The sequence below is a fragment of the Gracilinanus agilis genome, chromosome 4 (assembly GCF_016433145.1).
Source record: "Gracilinanus agilis isolate LMUSP501 chromosome 4, AgileGrace, whole genome shotgun sequence".
In the NCBI taxonomy this organism is placed as follows: domain Eukaryota; kingdom Metazoa; phylum Chordata; class Mammalia; order Didelphimorphia; family Didelphidae; genus Gracilinanus; species Gracilinanus agilis.
Window position 1 is genome coordinate 240512827 of NC_058133.1, and position 19627 is coordinate 240532453.

The following is a 19627-nucleotide window of genomic DNA, read 5'->3' on the forward strand; positions in this document are numbered from 1 at the left end:
ATATATATATATATATAAAACTAGAGGGGGGAAAGGAGATAATATTAAGAAAAATGGGAAAATAGACAAAATGGAGTAAATTATATTCCATAAAGAAGTGAGTGGGGTGAACAGGGGAGAAGACCAATATACTGGAAGGGTAAAGAGATTGGAGGGCAGAAATACTTAATAACTTAAGTGCATTGAAATTAACTTAAAGAGGGAAGAACAATTAAATCCATTGGGGCAGAGAATTGATTTGTACCCTATAGATAATTAGAAGGGTAACAAAAGGACTGGTGGGGAAGGAAGTAGCACTAGGGAAGGAAGCAACACTAGGGAGGGAGAGGGAAAGGGAGCTGGAGAGGAGCTTAAAATGACCCTAAAGAAGAAAAAGAGGGGAATAAGAAGGGAGAGGGGAGAAAGAGAAGGAAAATAAGGGAGGGGATCAGGGGAACTGATTAAAAACAAAACACTGGTATAGAAGGAAATAGGGAAAGAAGAAAGGGTAAGACAAGGAGAGAGAATAAAAATGTTTGGTATAAATATGAAAAAATATAAAGGCTGCTATAATAATATAAATTAGTATTTTAATTAAAGCCATGCTGATAGATAAAGTTATTAGACCATGCACTTGTAAGAATTCAAAACTGCCGCCTCCATTTTGTTACCTCTCATCTCTCCCTGAGCCTGCTAGCCAAGAGACCACTCCCCCTAACCCAGGAGATTTAAACTCTTCTCTGCATGGAGACGTAGGCCTCCCCATGCCCAAAGAATCAGAACCGGAAACCCGTTGGACCACGGGAAATGTAGTTTGATAATTTCCCCGTGTCTATAGAAAATATATATACTTTTAGATGACATCTCCCAAATTTCACTTTTACAATTCCCCCTGAGGTCTGGCAAAAAAAAGGTTAGTCCTTTTTCTTCGCTGGACCTGTAAAAATAGACAACTTCTAAAATTTAGGAACTTGGGGATAAAAGAAATAGATGAACAAATGCTTAAAATTAGCCGCATTTACAAAAAACCAATTTGGGGGCAGTGCCCTATTGGTATAACAGTGTACAATTAGAACAAATTATACAACTCAATTTCTACTCCCCATAGTTAGATCAACTGCACCCCAAAGTTCAATTTTGGTCTTCATGGTACAGTGAAGGCTTTTCAGACATCTTCATGGTGTCTTCACCAAACAGGTTTGTCGTCTGGATTCTGGGGAGATGGCAAGATCCTTATCCTGAAATTATTCTCAAAAGAATTTAAACTTTACATTATAGATTACAAAACATACATTTTCTTCTAAGATTTATACAATTCCCCGTGAAATTACTCCTAAAAGAGTTAAATATACATATATTTTTACATTATCGAATTTTTTAAAAAAAACTTAACAGATATCCCATCCCCCTGAGGGAAATACTAAACACCTTTTCCCTTAAAAAGGGTACCTCAGGTCAGCTAAGGATGGCAAAATACAAAGAATAAAATTCAAGAAAAAAGAAGAAAAAATTAACTTGTGAATGAAATGTAAAATGTGCAAAAATCTGGGGAAAATAAACTTAAGACCTTTGAATGAAGGCCTAATTAAAGTGAATTCAGCAGTTTGCAATTACCCATTCAGGGCCAGGACTTAAGGAAAATGTCTCTCTCTGATCTGATTTTTTATCAGCTTTTTTAGTGAAGTGAGCCAAATAAATAACCAATCTTAGGTGCTTTCTAGGAATCTAAGTCGAGGGGACCCACGTCCTCTAAAGTTCTAGAAAAGACTGGGACTCCAGGACTCAAACCCCAATTTCCAAGCCCTAAAGTATTGTCATAAAACTGCTGCAATTTATGCAGATTTTAGTCAGTCAAGTCTCTGACCATGTGCTTTCTTTAGCACTATTAACAGCTCTCTTGTTCCCTTTTTGTAGTATCAGACAGAAAGGCATTTAATCACAGTCCTATAGGCTCAAGTATTTGCTGTAGAATCAGAAAAAGGATAAATAATGATTATATATGTTCTTCCAGTACAAGATGATAAAAAGGGGAAAATCAATTGCTCTCATTAGAAAAATGTTTTAAAAAATCAAAAATATATATATGGCTTAGAACTAGAAGGGTTATGTTACCCAAAAATGAGATTTTCATTTTGTGACTGTAAATGAATCTTACAAATAGCAGATTCACAGTGCACATTCAAATAGAGTACCATTATTTCCAATAGCACATTTTAAAACAATGATGTTTAAAATCATTTACTTGTTACAACTTTAAATCTTGGCTAAGAGTTTCTCAACAAATTCTGTTATTGCTTCTATAGCAAAACATGATATTTAAAAAAGAAACCTTCTGATATAATTATCCTCAGATAAGAATATACAGGAGCTCCTTGGCTTCCTGTTTTAAAAAAAAATCCTGGGTAGGAAATGCTTCTACCCATTTAAGGCAATAATATCTCTTATAATAAAATATATAAAAGCTTTATCCTTTAAGACAACAATTCTTAAGGATTTAAAGTAAAAGTTAAAAAATACCTCTTGTAAAATTACAAGGTAATTCTTAAAGCAAGGAAACTTCAAGGTTCTTTGCAATTACCAAGACAGAATAAATTTTAAAAGACATGTGCTCTTATAAATACAGTATACATAAGGCAAGTTACAACTTTAAAAATGTGTAGGAAATATAATGTGAATATTAGAGTAACAAGCTGGTCAAAACCTCTTACCAGTTCTAATAGATTTTTCTCATTATTTGGGAGTTACAATAAAATCATAACATAATTAATCTATCAGCCACAAACTACATTAACTTAAAATGATTCAGTGTAACAGGAAAATCAACGAAATAAGCAAGATTAATTTACAAAAGTAATTAACAAAATACAGTAAGATACAGTCTCTTAAAAAACAGAAATAAAGCTCATTCAGTTCCGAGGTTTTAAAAGTTCACCCCTTGTTCAATTTAAGGTTCTTCTAATTGAGTTCTGCTGAGTTTAAGGAGTTTTTTAAAGTTCAAAGTTCTGAGCAGGTATGGGGGTGAATATTTCTTCCCCTGAGTTCAGTTTTTAATCACAAGCAAGTCTAAATAGGCCATTCGGCCCCATTAAGGGTAAACGCTAGTTGCGAGGTCCAGACGCTAGCATCCACGTGGGCTCGGGGTTAGTGGAGAAAAGCTCAGGAAAATACCCACGTGTAGAGCTTTTGTGGGCTGGGGTTGCCTAAATTAGGTCTTTAGAGAAACACATGGAAGGCTAGAAATAGGGAGAAAGGGGAATATACTACCAAAATCTTTAGTGGCAGAGCTGAAGCAGTCTCTGGAGATCGAGATCTCGGCAAAGACAGCAGTCGGGGATCATCCATGTTGGGGCTCGGGGTTGAAGTGGAAGCGGCAGCACTGGGACTGGAACGCTGGCGGGCTTGTAGTCAGGAGATCAGTGGCAGGAATGGAGGTCAACGGCAGAGACACACTAGCTGGGCTCCGGCATTTTAGTTTAAAGCCAAAAGCCCGAATCGGCTGGCCTGACCTCCCTCCCAAGGTGGTTTAGGCTGGACTGGCTGGCTGAGTACCGCTGGAGGCAAAAACGTACTCTTGCTTTTTACAAAAGCATGGCAAGGAAAGTCACTTTCCCTTTTAAAAAAAGTGCTCAAAAGAGCTGAGCCAGATGGCCAAAAAGCAGGCATGGCTATCGTTTCTGAAAGGCTATCTGGAAAATTGAAAATTCAATTTCCAAACTTTGTAAGGTTGACAAAATTATAAGGATAAAAAATGATAAAGGCTGCTAATATAATATAAATTAGTATTTTAATTAAAGCCATGCTGATAGATAAAGTTATTAAACCACGCGCTTGTAAGAATTCAAAATTGCCGCCTCCATTTTGTTACCTCTCATCTCTCCCTGAGCCTGCTAGCCAAGAGACCACTCCCCCTAACCCAGGAGATTTAAACTCTTCTCTGCATGGAGACGTAGGCCTCCCCATGCCCAAAGAACCAGAACCGGAAACCCGTTGGACCACGGGAAATGTAGTTTGATAATTTCCCCGTGTCCATAGAAAATATATAAACTTTTAGATGACATCTCCCAAATTTCACTTTTACAATGGGAATAAACAGTTGATAATTATTACTCCAAATGTGAATGGGATGAACTCAGCTGGAAAGTGAAAGCAAATAGCAGAGTGGATTAGAAACCAAAATCATACCATATGTTGTCTACAAGAAACACACATGAGAAAGGCAGACACATATAGATTAGAAATGAAAGGCTGGAACAAAATCTATTGGGCTTCAACTGAGAAAAAGAAGGCAGGAATTGCAATGATGATTTCTGACAGAGCCAAAGTAAAAATAGATCTGGTTACATCCTGATAAAAGGCTTTATAAACAATGAAGAAATATCAGAACTCAACATGTATACACCAAATGGTAGAGTGTCCATATTTCTAAAAATGAAGTTAATGGACCTCAAGGATAAAATAGATAGCAAAACTATACTAGTGGGTGACCTCAATCTTCCCCTATCAGATCTAGATAAATCAAATCAAAAAATAAATAAGAAAGAGATAAGAGAGGTGAGTGAAATCCTAGAAAAATTAGAGTTAATAGGTATATGGAGAAAAATAAATAGGAACAAAAAGGAATAGATGACCTTTTCAGCAGCACTTGGAACATTCACAAAGACTGACTATGTACTAGTGCATAGAAACATGGCAAACAAATGTAAAAAAGCAGAAATAATAAATGCAACCTTTTCAGATCATAATGCAATAAAAATAGTTATTAGCAAGGATACATGGAGAGGCAAACCAAAAACTAATTGGAAATTAAATAATATGATTCTTCAAAATAAGTTAAAGAACAAATCATAGAAACAATTCATAATTTCATTGAAGGAAATGACAACGATGAAACATCCTACCAAATTCTGTGGGATGCAGCTAAAGCAGTACTCAGGGGGAAATTTATATCATTGAAACCATATATTAACAAATTATGGAGGGCAAAGGTTAATGAATTGGGCATGCAACTTAAAAAACTAGAAAGCAAACAAACTAAAAATCCCCAGATGAAAACTAAATTAGATTATAAAAATCAAAGGAGAAATTAATAAAAGTGAAAGTAAAAGAACTATTGAATTAATAAATAAGACTAGAAGCTGGTATTTTGAAAAAAGAGATAAAATAGACAAAGTACAGATAAATCTAATAAAAAAGTAAGAAGAAAAACAAATTAACAGTACCAGAGATGAAAAGGGAGACCTCACCGCTAATGAAGAGGAAATTAAGACAATTTTGCCCAATTATATGACAATAAATATAGCAACTTAGGTGAGATGGATGAATATTTATAAAAATTTAAATTGCCTAGATTAACAGCAGAAGAAATAGGATACTTAAATAATCCCATATCAGAAAAGGAAATTGAACAGCCATCAAAGAACTCCCTAAGAAAAAATCGCCAGGGCCTGATGGATTCATAATTGAATTCTATCAAACATTCAAAGAACAACTAATCCCAATACTATACAAATTATTTGACATAATAAACAAAGGAGTCCTACCAAATTCCTTTTATGACACAAAGTCAGGCAGAACAAAAAACCAGAAAGAAAAACTACAAACGAATCTCCCTAATGAATATTAATGCAAAAATCTTAAATAGAATACTAGCAAAAAGACTACAGCAAATGATTATAAAGGTTATCCATCATGATCAGGTGGGATTTATACCAGGAATGCAAGGATAGTTCAACATTAAGAAAACCATCCACATAATTGACCATATCAACAAGCTAACAAACAAAAATCTCAATAGATGCTGAAAAAGCCTTTGACAAATACTACACCCATTCCTATTGAAAACACTGTAAAGTATAGGAATAGAAGGACCTTACCTAAAAATAATAAACAGTATATATCTAAAACCATCAACAAACATCATATGCAATGAGAACAAATTAGAAGCATTCCCAATAAGATCAGGAATGAAACAAGGATGCCCATTATCACCTCTACTATTCAACATAGTACTAGAAACACTAGCAGTAGCAATTAGAGAAGAAAAAGAAATTGAACATATTAAAATAGGCAATGAGGAGACTAAGCTATCACTCTTTTCAGATGATATGATAGTCTACTTAAAAAATCCTAGAGAATCAACTAAAAATCTAGTAGAAATAATCAACTATTTTAGCAAAGTTGCAGGTTACAAAATAAATGCACATAAATCATCAGCATTTCTATATATTTCCAACATATTAGAGCAGCAAGACTTAGAAAGAGAAATACCATTTAAAATTGCCCTAGACCAGTGATGGGCAAACTGCGGCCCCCTGAAATGTTCTATCCTGCACAGGATATTATTCCTAATCTGATGAATACAATGAGTAGGATACAATACGATGAAACTTTGAAAGGGTTGCCTTAGAAACAGACTGACAGATGAGCATTTCCTTTCCTTTGGCCCCCTCTTTAAAAAGTTTGCCCGGGGGCAGCAGGGTAGCTCAGTGGAGTGAGAGTCAGGCCTAGAGACAGGAGGTCCTAGGTTCAAACCCGGCCTCAGCCACTTCCCAGCTGTGTGACCCTGGGCAAGTCGCTTGACCCCCATTGCCCACCCTTACCAATCTTCCACCTATGAGACAATGCCCCGAAGTACAAGGGTTTTAAAAAAAAAAGTTTGCCCATCACTGCCCTAGGCAATATAAAATACTTAGGAATCTATCTACCAAAACAAACACAGGAATTTTACGAACACAACAACAAAACAGTTTCCAAACAATTAAAACTAAACCTAAACATTTGGAAAAACATTGATTACTCATGGGTAGGATAAGCTAACATAAAAAAATGACCATTCTACCCAAATTAATTTACTTATTTAGTGCCATACCTATCAAACTACCAAGAAACATTTTTACAGAATTAGAAAAAACTATAACAAAGTTCATTTGGAAGAAAAAAAGATCAAGAATATCAAGGGAAATAATGAAAAAAAAAAACCATGAAGGAAGGTGGCCTAGCAATACCAGATATTAAACTATACTATAAAGCAGTGGTCATCAAAACAATATGGTACTGGCTAAAAGACAGAAGGGAGGATCAGTGGAATAAACTTTCGTCAAATGACGTCAGCAAGACAATGTATGATAAACTCAAAGAGCCCAACTTTTGGGACAAAAATCCACTATTTGACAAAAACTGTTGGGAAAATTGGAAAACAATATGGGAGAAATTTGGTTTAGATCAACATCTCACACCCTACACCAAGATAAATTCAGAATGGGTGCATGACTTGACTAGAAACACAAAATAGTATACTTGTCAGACCTCTGGGAAAGATTTTAAAACCAAGCAAGAGCTAGAAAAAATTACAAAATGTAAAATAAATAATTTTGATTATATTAAATTAAAAAGCTTTTGTACAAACAAAAAAATGCAACCAAAATCAGAAGGGAAACAACAAACTCAGAAAAAATCTTTATAACAAAAAACTCAGACAAAGGGCTAATTACTCAAATATACAAGTAGCTATTATACAAAAAATCAAGCCATTCCCCAATTGATAAATGGGCAAGGGACATCAATAGGCAATTCTTAGATAAAGAAATCAAAAGTATCAATAAGCACATGAGAAAGTGTTCTAAATCTCTAATAATTAGAGAAATGCAAATCAAAACAACTCTGAGGTATCACCTCTGTTATACTGAATCTCTGTGATTGACAGGTGGATCCGTTGGATGTTGGAATGTTCCCAGAGGGTCGTGCGGACACAGGAGAGGGCAGTTGGCCCAGGGGGGTATAAAACAACCCTGGCAGCCCTGGCAGGGGTTCCTTTCTTTCCTTGAGACCTGAGATCAGTGGACCCTGCTCTTTAGTGGGATTGAGACTTGCAGACTCAACCTTGCAAGCTCCTCCCTGTTTATTACTGTAACATCAACAACCTGTACCCTGACCATCATCTCTGATTCTACTGCCCCTAGATAGTAGGAAATCAATCATCTTAGTTATCTAGGTTTCCCAGGGCCTGGGAGGGAACCAGGAAGTGGGCAGAAGAAGAAGAATGTGGAAAGGGGTGGATATCTAAAAGACTGGTTAGGCATATCATCTAGTGAAGAAGAAGCTGAAACATCATACAGCAGTTTGCCTACTCTGGTGTGGCTGTGGCCAGGCTGGACCAGAGAGGGACTAACCATCCTAATTCATTTACTTGCCTACAGTTTAGAGATTCATCATTACCAAATTAATTAGGGTCTCCCAATACCTCTATTCAATCCCATTATCCTTTGTTTAAATACAATCAAAGTTTAAAGTACCTTCCTGAAGTGGTTATTCATAGCTTCTTTGGGAAGGGAGAAAATCAGTCAGATACCAATGTTGCCAAGCTAAAGAGCCCATTATATAATATCAATCAACCCCAGGTGGGTCCTGAAGGGATATCATTCATTGACCTAAAGGATCCTGCCTGGGCACTGTTATAAAGGAGGATGTCATCTCATCCTTTTTCTATACTTCATCTACATACATCTAGTAGAGGAGTATCATTATAACACCTCACACCTAGCAGGTTGGCTAAAATGACAGCAGGGGAGAGTAATGAATGTTGGAGGGGATGTGGCAAAACTGGGATATTAATGCACTGCTGGTGTAGTTGTGAATTGATTCAACCATTCTGCATGGCAATTTGGAACTATGCCCAAAGAGCTCTAAAAGACTGCCTCCCCTTTGATTCAGCCATACCTTTGCTGGGTTTGTACCCCAAAGAGATCATAGGGAAAAAGACATGTACAAAAATATTCATAGCCACATTCTTTGTGGTGGCAAAAAATTGGAAAACGAGGATATACCCATCAATTGGGGAATGGCTGAACAAATTGTAGTATCTGATGGTGATGGCATATTATTGTGCTAAAAGGAATAATAAACCAGAGGAATTCCATGTGAACTGGAATGACCTCCAGGAATTGATGCAGAGTGAAAGGAGCAGATCCAGAAGAACATTGTACACAGATACTGATACACTGTAGTAAAATCGAATGTAATGGACGCAATGACCCAGGACAATTCTGAGGGATTTATGGAAAAGAATGCGCTCCACCTTTAGAGGAAGAACTACAGGAGTGGAAACACAGAAGAAAAGCAACTGCTTGAACACATGGGTTGATACAGACATGATTTGGGAAGTAAACTCTAAATGACCACCACCCTAGTATCAATAATATGGAAATAGGTCTTGATTGATGGCACATGAAGAAACCAATGGAAATACGTGTCTGCTAAGAGTCAACCCCTCCCCAAGAGGGTGAGGTGGAGAGTAAGAACATGAATCATGTAACCATGGAAAAAATTTTTCTAAAAAAAAAATTTTAATTAAAAAAAATTTGTTTTTACGTGTAATTGGGAAAAATAAAACATTATTGGCAATTTAAAAATTTCTGTAGATATCTTTTTTAGTCAAGAAGAGTTTGTTTTTCAATTACACATTTCTCTTTCCTTCTTTATCAATATTCAAATAAACACTGGAATGGCTTTTCTCTGCTACTTCTGAGGTCTTAAACTTCCTTTCTGCTGACACACAGACCTGGTTTCTTTTTACATTTAAAAAATATATTAGGGGCAGCTGGGTAGCTCAGTGTATTGAGAGCCAGGCCTAGAGACAGGAGGTCCTAGGTTCAAATCCAGCCTCAGACACTTCCCAGCTGTGTGACCCTGGGCAAGTCACTTGACCCCCATTGCCTACCCTTACCAATCTTCCACCTATAAGTCAATACACACAGAAGTTAAGGGTTTAAAATTTAAAAAAAAAACATACAAAAAAAGTATATTTAAAGAAAACAAAACAGAACAATGGTATTTTTATAATAGTTTCATCATATTTCGATTCCAACTTTTGATGGTGGTATTCCTAGTAATGTGAAAAGGTCTAGGTTTTTGAGACCCTAGATTTTAATTGAAATACAACCTCCTGAGGGCAGCTGGGTGGCTCAGTGGATTGAGAGCCAGGCCTAGAGACAGGAGATGCTAGGTTCAAATCTGGCCTCAGACACTTCTCAGTTGTGTGACCCTGGACAAGTCACTCAAACCCCACTGCCTAGCCCTTACCATTCTGGAAAGTGTTAGTATTACATAGTATTGATTCTAAGGTGGAAGCTAAGGGTTTAAAAAAAAAATAAACCTCTTCAATTACTTTTATTTTCTTTTCTCTAACTGCCCTGTCAGTTCCTTAACTCTTCCAAAGAACTTTCACTCAATTAAAAGACATTTACTGAAGGGGCAGCTGGGTAGCTCAGTGGAGTGAGTCAGGCCTAGAGACAGGAGGTCCTAGGTTCAAACCCGGCCTCAATGACTTCCCAGCTGTGTGACCCTGGGCAAGTCACTTGACCCCCATTGCCCACCCTTACCACTCTTCCACCTATGAGACAATACACCAAAATTAAGGGTTTAAAAAAAAAAAAAAGACATTTACTGAAATTAAACATAGTTTATAACAACTCACCAGATCTTCTTTTGCAACCCCTTGTGGATAATATTCAAATGGCTACTGAGAGATTTGTTTTCTCCAGACTCAGCTCTAGAAACAGAAATGTGATGTAATCATGGCAATTTTCTCCAATTACAAGTAACAGCTTCCAGGTGTCATTTAAACCAAATTCCTAATTTTTGCTATGAGAGACCCAAAGGCTCCTTTCTAACTGTGAGAAGGGTTTTTGCCTTCCTTTTTTTTAAAATAGCATCAGCATTTTTCCTGGAAACAGTATTCATGTGCTATCAGTGACAGGAGTAAGAAGCAGGATGAAAATCTTATCTTTATCAAATTTTAATCTGACATAAACTTGTGGGAGCATTTCATCAACTACCTTCCCAGGCAAGCAATGTGGGTAAGCAGAAAGAGTACTAGATCCGGTGACTGAGTCCCAGCTCTGTCACCTATACCATGATTTTGCACAAATCACAACTTCTGTGAAATTCAATCTATAAAGTGGAAGTATGATAATGCTGTGCACATTACCTGCTTGGTAGTATTACTGTATTTTATAATCACAAAATAATATTAATGTGAGATAATTACACCATCCCAAAGTCAGATGTCAGGCCAAAAAATACAAGGCAAAAAAAATCAGTCACCTCAATTTTTAAAAAATTTACTCCAGGGGGCACAGCTAGGTAGCTTAGTGAATTGAGAGCCAGGCCCACCGACAGGAGGTCCTGGGTTCAAATCCAGCCTCAGATACTTCCTAGCTGTGTGAGTCACTTAACCTGAGCAAGTCACTTAACCTCCATTGCCTAGCTCTTCTGCCTTGGAACCAATACCCAGTATTGATTCTAAGATGGAAGGTAAGGGTTTTTTGTTTTGTTGAAATTTCTATTTAATTAATTAGGAGCATTATATTCTGTCCCTCCCCTCTCCCGCCCCCTCCCATAGCCGACACACAATTCCACTGGGTTTTACATGATCAAGACCTATTTCCAGATTATTGATATTTGCACTAGGGTGCTCATTTAGAGTCCATATCCTCAATCATATCTTCATCCACCCATGTGATCAAGCACTTGTTTTTTTTTTGTTTGTTTGTTTCTACTCCCACAGCTGGAGGGTAAGGGTTTAAAAAAAAATTTACTCTAGTGGGATCTATAGCCTCAGATTTCTAGTCCATTCATTATTGATTAGGTTTCTCTCCTTGGATCAGATAAAAGCCTTTCTGGATGAAATATTAGAGAAGATAACTGAAGAGTTTAACATTGCAGAGTTGATGGCCAGGGTAGAAGAATGTACTCCCTACATTGTGGTGACCTTCCAAGAATGTGAACGAATGAACCTCCTTACCAGAGAAATTCAGCACTCATTGAAAGAACTGGATCTGGGTCTGAAGGTGAGTGAGTTCCTGTCATTGCCAATTTTGTCTCCTAAGATTCAGCACAATACTCTAATCTGGTCAATTCTTTTAGGATCCTGACATATCACATTTGCTATCCCTCTTAACCTTGGATTATCTGCAAATTTGATATGTATTTTATTGATTCCTTTCTCCAAGTCATTGATATTGTTATAAATGATAGATGGAGAACCCCAAAGATGTTAGTGTCTGATAGACATTTATGTGTGTTAAGCCTATCTGGGTTACTGTCCTTTATCCTGAGGGCTTCAGGGATGGACAAGAACCAGTTTCCAAATAAAGGACTTTTCAGGGGTGTGGTATTGATGTTTTGCCAGGACTTAATGAATGGCCTGCCCTCCTAAAAGTCCCCCAGTTCAATGTCGGGGTGGCAACAATGGCAGACAGCTTCGGGTTTGACGTAATCAAAGCTTGCTAGAGTTGCCTCCCCAAATTTTCCCTCACATCCTCAGCCCAATTCAAGTATTCCCTAGGAATTCTGATCTGACTGTGGTTTCTCAACAGGGTGGTTTGTTATGTCAGGATCAGAGAAGGGATAAGATAGTGGGATCAGGAAACCCTATTCTAGATGGGTATGGGGTCCTTTTCAGCTCGGGCCAAGCCAAGGCATTGGCCTGAAACACTCTTTCTTCCTTTCCTCTAATGTGTCATCTAATTTAATCTAAAGACAGGTTTGCAAAGTCTTTCTCAGTTGGCACAGAGTAGGGTAGAATGTCTTTAGGCTGGCTCAGTGAGCTTTCCAGGTTGATGACCCCTCCAGCTGCTGTAGAAGTCTTTGATGTTATTTAGGAGAAACAGGAACACTTTCAGGTCTTCAAGGCACAAAGGGAAAGATATGGAAAGATGGGGAAAGCCTCAGGTATCCAAATGTTGAATCCTGAGGTCAGGTAAAGTCCTCCATCCAGCACCGAGTCTCCAGACAAAGTCCCAGTTCCATTTCCCACACGCCTCTCTTGCTCCTTCCAGCTGTCACTCCTACTCTTCAAGCTTTCTTGCAACACTCTAAAAACCTTCTTTCTGTGCCAAACTTTTCCTACAATATAAATATGAAATAGCAAAAGCACAGGCAACAATCTCTGGGGGCATTCTGTTAGATATGCTTATACACCATTTTAGGTGTCGTTCACCTGGTACCAACTACTATATTTGCAAGCATGTTGAAATTAAGCTCTAGAAAGCATATCACAAAAATTCAAATATAGTAAGTGATGGCAAATGAAACATCCTTGAGAATCAACACAAAGGTTTTTTTATAGTTGGCTCACTGCATAAATATACTTCATTGGGGGCAGCTGGGTGGCTCAGTGGATTGAGAGTCAGGCCTAGAGACAGAAGGTCCTAGGTTCAAATATGACCTCAGTCACTTCCTAGCTATGTGACTCTGGGCAAGTCACTTGACCCCTATTGTCTACCTTTACCACTCTTCAGCCTTGGAACCAATACACGGTATTGACTCCAAGACAGAAGGTAAGGGTTTAAAACAAATAAATGAATGAATTTTCTTCATTGTCCTCCTATCTATACCTTCTCATTATTTCTATTTTCTGGTTCTGTATCCTTAGGGTGAGCTAACCATGACCAGCAACATGGAGAGCTTACAGAGTGCTCTGTACCTAGATAATGTACCAGAGTCATGGGCCAAGAAAGCATATCCATCAACAGCAGGCCTGGCAAGGTGGATTGTGGATCTGCTCAACCGAATTAAAGAGCTGGAAAGATGGATGGGAGACTTTGCATTGCCCTCTGCTGTCTGGCTAGCAGGATTTTTTAACCCCCAATCATTCCTGACAGCCATCATGCAGTCCATGGCTCATAAGAATAAGTGGCCACTGGATAAGATGACCCTGCAGTGTGATGTGACTAAGAAGAGTCGGGAAGATTTCAGTAGCCCACCTCGGGAAGGGGCCTACATCCATGGTCTGTTCATGGAAGGGGCCTCTTGGGATACACAGGTAATAATTAAGAATTTTAATCAAAATGCTGTTTATGACAGGCATTTGAAGATTGAATATTTCTTAAGTGCTGTAAAATAATCAGAAATGATCATTCTAACCTGCCAATCTTAAAGTTTCTTATAACTAAATCAGTCACAAGATTTTATAGCAGTACCTTTCCAAACAAAGCCCACTGCCATAATTGAAGGCAGGTAACTCCAAACTTGCCCAGGACAACAAATATCTATGGAGTCCTTATACTTTAGGATATTATACATTACATATTGTCCTGCTCTATAAATTTGAAACCATGGCATAAGTTTCTTGAGGGAATAATGCTGGGTGCGGGGGAGAGGAGTTATCCTAAAACAATAAATAAAGGCATTGTCTTAATACATAAGCTTTATGGTATTGAGCAGTAAAAACAATACTTAAACATTTTTTTAAAATATCTTTCCCATTCTTTAAAACAATATATTTACATATTTTTGTCAGATTTTTCCTTTTACCAAACAAACCTTGAATTACTACCTATTTTTATACTCAGAATCATCTGTTCTACTTTTGTCTTTTTTATTTTAAAAATGACACTGTGGAAGTTTTTACCAAAAGTGAAAAAATTTATAAAAGCATTGTGTAGTAGAAATAAACACTGACAGAGACTGTTCTCTTCTGGGAGAGGTGGGGTGAGGGATAAATGAAAGTACAAAATGAGGCCATCATGTTGATTTTTTTTAAACCCTTCCCCACTTAGATTTGATACCAAATAAATTCTAAGATAAAAGAGCAGTAATACCTAGGCAATTGAGGTTAATGACTTTCCCAGGATCACATAGCTAGGAAGTATTTGAGGTTACATTTGAATCCAGGTCTTCCTAACTCTAGACCTGACATGCTTTATCCATTTATCTGCCCCATGTTGATTTGTTTTTAACACTTGTGTAAAGGATGGTTCTATAAGAGTAAGGAAAAGTCATGTGGAAGTGACTATAAAATTTAAATAAAGCATTAGAAATTTTTAAGAGTATTTGATCAGGAGCCAGAATACCTGGGACCAAATTCTGATTCTGCCACTTGCTACCTACATGACCTTGGGCAAGTTACTTTTCCTAAGTCCTATTAGTTCTGTCTCTGATGCATCTTACATATAAAAGTATATACCTTTTCCTTTTTCAGGGTGCCACCACCCTGATCATCTCATCACTTCACAATTGGACTATTGAGTCTCCTTGACTCAAATCTCTCCCCACTCAACTGTCAAATTGATTTCTCTTAGGCACATGTGACCAAGTCATCCCCCATTTAATAAGTTCTAAAGGCTCCCTATGATTTTGCATATCGATTTTTTAATTGTTTTAAAGCCCTTCACAATGTGGCCTCTTCCTGGCTGTTTATATCTTTTAAGACAGTTTTCTTACATCTTACTTCCTTATCAGTACTTACCATACCTGGAACTCACGCTCTACCCCTCCCCATCTCCACTTCCTGGCTTCTTTCAAATTTAGCTAAAATCCCACCATCTGCAATAAGCCTTTCCCAATCCTCCTTAACCTTAATCATTTTGTGATTATTCCCAATTTATCCTATATACAGGGTGGCCCAAAAGTTAAAACTGGAGTAAGATATTTGGCTAAGGTATATATATATATATATATATTGTTTGTACATAGTTGTTTGTCAATTTTCTCCCCTATTAGGCTATGTGTGGGCTCCTTGAGAGCAAGGATTATTTTCTTTTCTTCCTTTGTATCTCATCACTTAGCAGAGTGCCAACCACATAGTAAGAGCTTAATAAAGGCTTGACTAAGTAAGCCTGCTTCCTCTTCTATAAAATCTCCAAGTTCCTGCTACTATAATTTTATAGTGCTAAGATTGCATATGGGACCCCTTTGTTGAGAAGACATACTATCTCTGAAAACAAAAAATGTTTAAGCTGGAGTCACAAAGAAATCTTTCTTTTCCATATATTATGTATGATGTTCACCAATTTCCTTTTATCAAGTTTCTTAATCATTGTTATAATACTATAGTATCATATCATAGTAACATATCATATCATATCACATTTATCAACAAGATAAGCATGCAGCTTGGAATAAATTATATTGTATACTTGACCATAACATTTAAAAATATGCGAATTTTATTACAATGAAAATCAAGGATGTTGCTGAGGGGGGAAAAGTTGTAAATCAGTAGAAGGCATCCTGAAGAAGGTGTGAAGGAAGAATCCTCCAAAGTCAAACTTAATTCCTTGATGCTGGTGAGGGATTTTATACATAAATTATATGTAATGGAACACCTCAGGTATCTTTTTAGTAGTGTTACCACCTTTTTCTCCAAGTAGTTGCCTCCCTGAATAAGTGGAATTCACACATCTATATACATTGCTAGCTTCTAAGAGAGATGAAGGAAAATGTAAATTTGAGGAGGAAGAAAAGGGAAGTGCTTTGCTTCTTGCAGATGAAAGACTAGAGGCATGTGTAAGGGCCTAGAGAAACTCCAGATAAACCAAAGAATAAAACTTAAGTAACCCAACTACCCTAAAATAAATACTACTAGGAAAAATTTCTTTTGGTTTAGTATAGAAGTTAAACAAAACATGTGAAATTAACCAAGTTTTTAATTTCTTGATGTAATCTTTCTTAAAGTTGTCAGAGGTACAATAAAATCTTATAGAGGCAGGTAGGTATCTTAGTGGATAGAACACTGGGCTTGGAGTCAGAAGACCTGATTTCAAATCTGACCTCAGATACTTACTAGCTGGGTGACCCTAGGCAAGTCTTTCAACCTCTATTTGCCTTAATCCACTAAAGAAGGAACTACTCCAGTATCTTTTCCAAGAAAACCCCATGGACAGTATTAGCATGCTATGACCCACAGAATCACAAAGAATTGGACACAACTACACAATAATAAAATCTTACCACCCCACCCTCAACCCCAAAAAACAATTTACTGTGGCTAGAGTAAGCCAAATCAAAGTGCATCTTTTTATTTCATAAAAACATAACAACATGGCCCAAGAGAGAATCACTACAGTGGGGGCTACAAGTACTCAAGGTTGTAGAAAGCATTGAAGCTGATCATACCTTGCCAAATTCAGTTGAGTCCATAATGGAGAAAAGATGTCATATGAACATAAATTTGGGTGCAAAGTATTGTTTGCAATCAGATCCTGCATAAAAATGAGAGCTATAGCCTTCTGAGATTATTTGAATCTCTTGTTTTAGGTTATAAGGAATAAGACCTAGAAGAACCCTAAAGATTATCTAGTCCAACCTATTCATTTTACAGCTATAGAAAGCATGTCCCAAACTAAATGTGATTTGTCCTTAATAAATGGTAGAATCAACACTCAAACACATATTCTCTATCTCCAAATTGTATGTTCTTTCCCCTATTCCATCTATCTCAAACTAATCTATTGCTCTGCACAAAAGATATTCCAAGAATCTTGGCAACATTTCATCAACTATTCACATGTAGAAGCATTAAAAATATGAAATTTGGGGGCAACTAAGTGGCTCAGTGGATAGAGAGCCAGGCCTAGAGACAGGAGGTCCTGGGTTCAAATCTGGCCTAGCTATATGCCCCTGCATAAGTCACTTAACTCCAATTGCCTAGCCCTTACTCAGAATTGATTCTAAGACAAAAGGGTTTAAAAAAACAAAACATGCAACTTGATTCACCAAACCAAAAGAGATTATCTAGCTGAAACTATAAGACCTTTTGAACAAAGATTGCTAGAATCAGTCAATCATTATCTCTGTTGTTTATATTTAAGAAGACAGATCAAGAGGGTGGACAGCTTTCTTACAAGTACTTAAAAGGCTGTACAGGAAAGGGATTAGACTTGTTCACTTTGACCTCAGGGAGCAGAATTAAGAACAAGGGGTAGAAGTTGCAAAGAAGCAAATTTAAGTTTTATGTCAGGGAAAAGCTGTCTTAAAATGAGAATACCCAAAAGTGATTAGAACTCTTTAAACAAAGGCTAGTTTGTTATAAAAAGGGATCCATTCTCTAGTGTACATTAGATTAGACTGCCCTTTCCAATCTGAAATTGTGACATTGGTCTAATAAAAATGATTTCTCCTCATGTTAGAGGCTAGACATAGACACTGGTGTTTTTCAAAGACATTTTCAAAAACATTGATGTCTTTCAAAGACATTTTCAAAGACATGCATGATAGATCCAAAATGGGCCCAGAAAGAAAAGAATGAGATATATTTCTACCTTTTAAAAAAGATTATACACAGTAGGGGAAATAAATATTAAATTTAGATTAAAAAAGTGTCTCCTCTTAGAATCTAGCAGTAGGATAAGACACAAATTATTACATGGTAAAAATTTATATAATAAAGTGCTTATATGAGGTCCTAGGTTCTAACTGGAAAGTTATTAAAAGACCTCATGAGGGGAGTTACATTTAAGAGGTAAGATTTTAAAGGATAAACAGAAATTTATGTGGAAATTAGGCACAGAGTAGGGAGGAGAGGAAAATATAAAATAAGATAAATTGAGACTTGGAGGTAGGAATATGCAAGGTCTGGTAAGTAGTCTTGTTTGGTTAGTAACAAAGAGTCCATGGAGAATATTATGATATGGGAAGGTAGTGTGGGTACAAATTGTAGGAAACATTGAATGCCAAACAACAAAGTTTGAAATTCATATGCTAAGCAATAGAGAACCTAAATAATTTTGAGTAAAAAAGCAATTCTACCAGATATATGCATAAAGACTTGGGAGGCAGGAAGACATCATGTTATTGCAATAGTCTAGGAGAGAGGTTAGCAAACTAAGAATTCTTAGGTCACAGCCCAAACAAAAACAAGTGGTGGGTCACATGTGGCCTGCAAGCTATTATTTGACAACCCTTGGCCTAGAATAGTAGTGTGAGAACTAGTATCTGAGAAACAGCAATAGGAATAAAGGATGGGATGGATATTGACAAAATGATAGATAAGATGACCTCAGAACAAATTCAGTTTATACCTTCTCACATAATATTTCCCTTGGTGCCTTTGGCAGACAGACATTGGGATAGATCAGTTTCATTGGCTATTCTTATGTTCTCTTCTCTCCAGGCTGGAAATATCACAGAGGCTAGGCTAAAGGATCTGACTCCACCCATGCCTGTGATATTCATCAAAGCTGTCCCTGTGGAAAAGCAAGACAATCGAAGTGTCTATCCTTGTCCAGTATACAAGACATGTCAGCGGGGACCCACTTATGTTTGGACATTTGGTCTGAAAACTAAAGAAGCTCCATCGAAATGGGTATTAGCTGGTGTGGCCTTGCTTTTGCAGATTTAGTTTCTGTCAGAAGCTCTTGAAAGCAATGAGGCCTGTGCTAGAAATTACTAAGGGAACAGACTATGCTGATTGTGCAGTTTGCTTTGGTCTAAGACAAGAAAGGGAAACTAGTGATATAAGGATTGAATGTGTGATCTCAACTGCTAAAGTGAAAACATTTTCCTTTAGCTGAGGAAAAGCTAAGCACTATCCTTAGGGCAGGGGTCAGAAAGAGACCCTTAAAGATCAGAATATAAGGCTTCAGACCATTTTTCACCCACACTTACTGTTCAAATCTTTGCCCTCACAGCACTATTATTCTCATTTTATTCTCTACTCCTTGAACTCCTTAGAGATTTCTGGTTAGGCTGGGTGGGCAATACGAGTAAATCTGAAAGCAAATTAAGGAAACGATCCTTTTCAATGGAAATAATTGCCCTTTACTTCCCTCTAAGTATTCTAGAATCCCTGAGAAACTCCCCAAAGCCAGTAATGTGAACAAAAACAAATTGGGAAGGGGTTGAAGGAAAGGGGAGAGCAGGACTTCAA

The 19627-nt window shown here is 37.2% G+C and overlaps 1 protein-coding gene across 1 annotated transcript in view; it reads left to right on the forward strand.

The window, feature by feature from the left end:
• DNAH9 (dynein axonemal heavy chain 9) overlaps positions 1 to 19099 on the forward strand; it is an 858849-nt gene extending 839750 nt beyond the window's left edge. The window contains exons 65-67 of the mRNA XM_044675179.1: positions 11643 to 11825; positions 13412 to 13801; positions 18872 to 19099. Coding sequence (XP_044531114.1) covers positions 11643 to 11825; positions 13412 to 13801; positions 18872 to 19099 — 801 coding nt within the window. The remainder of the gene's footprint in view (positions 1 to 11642; positions 11826 to 13411; positions 13802 to 18871) is intronic.
• The last annotated feature ends 528 nt before the right edge of the window (positions 19100 to 19627 follow it).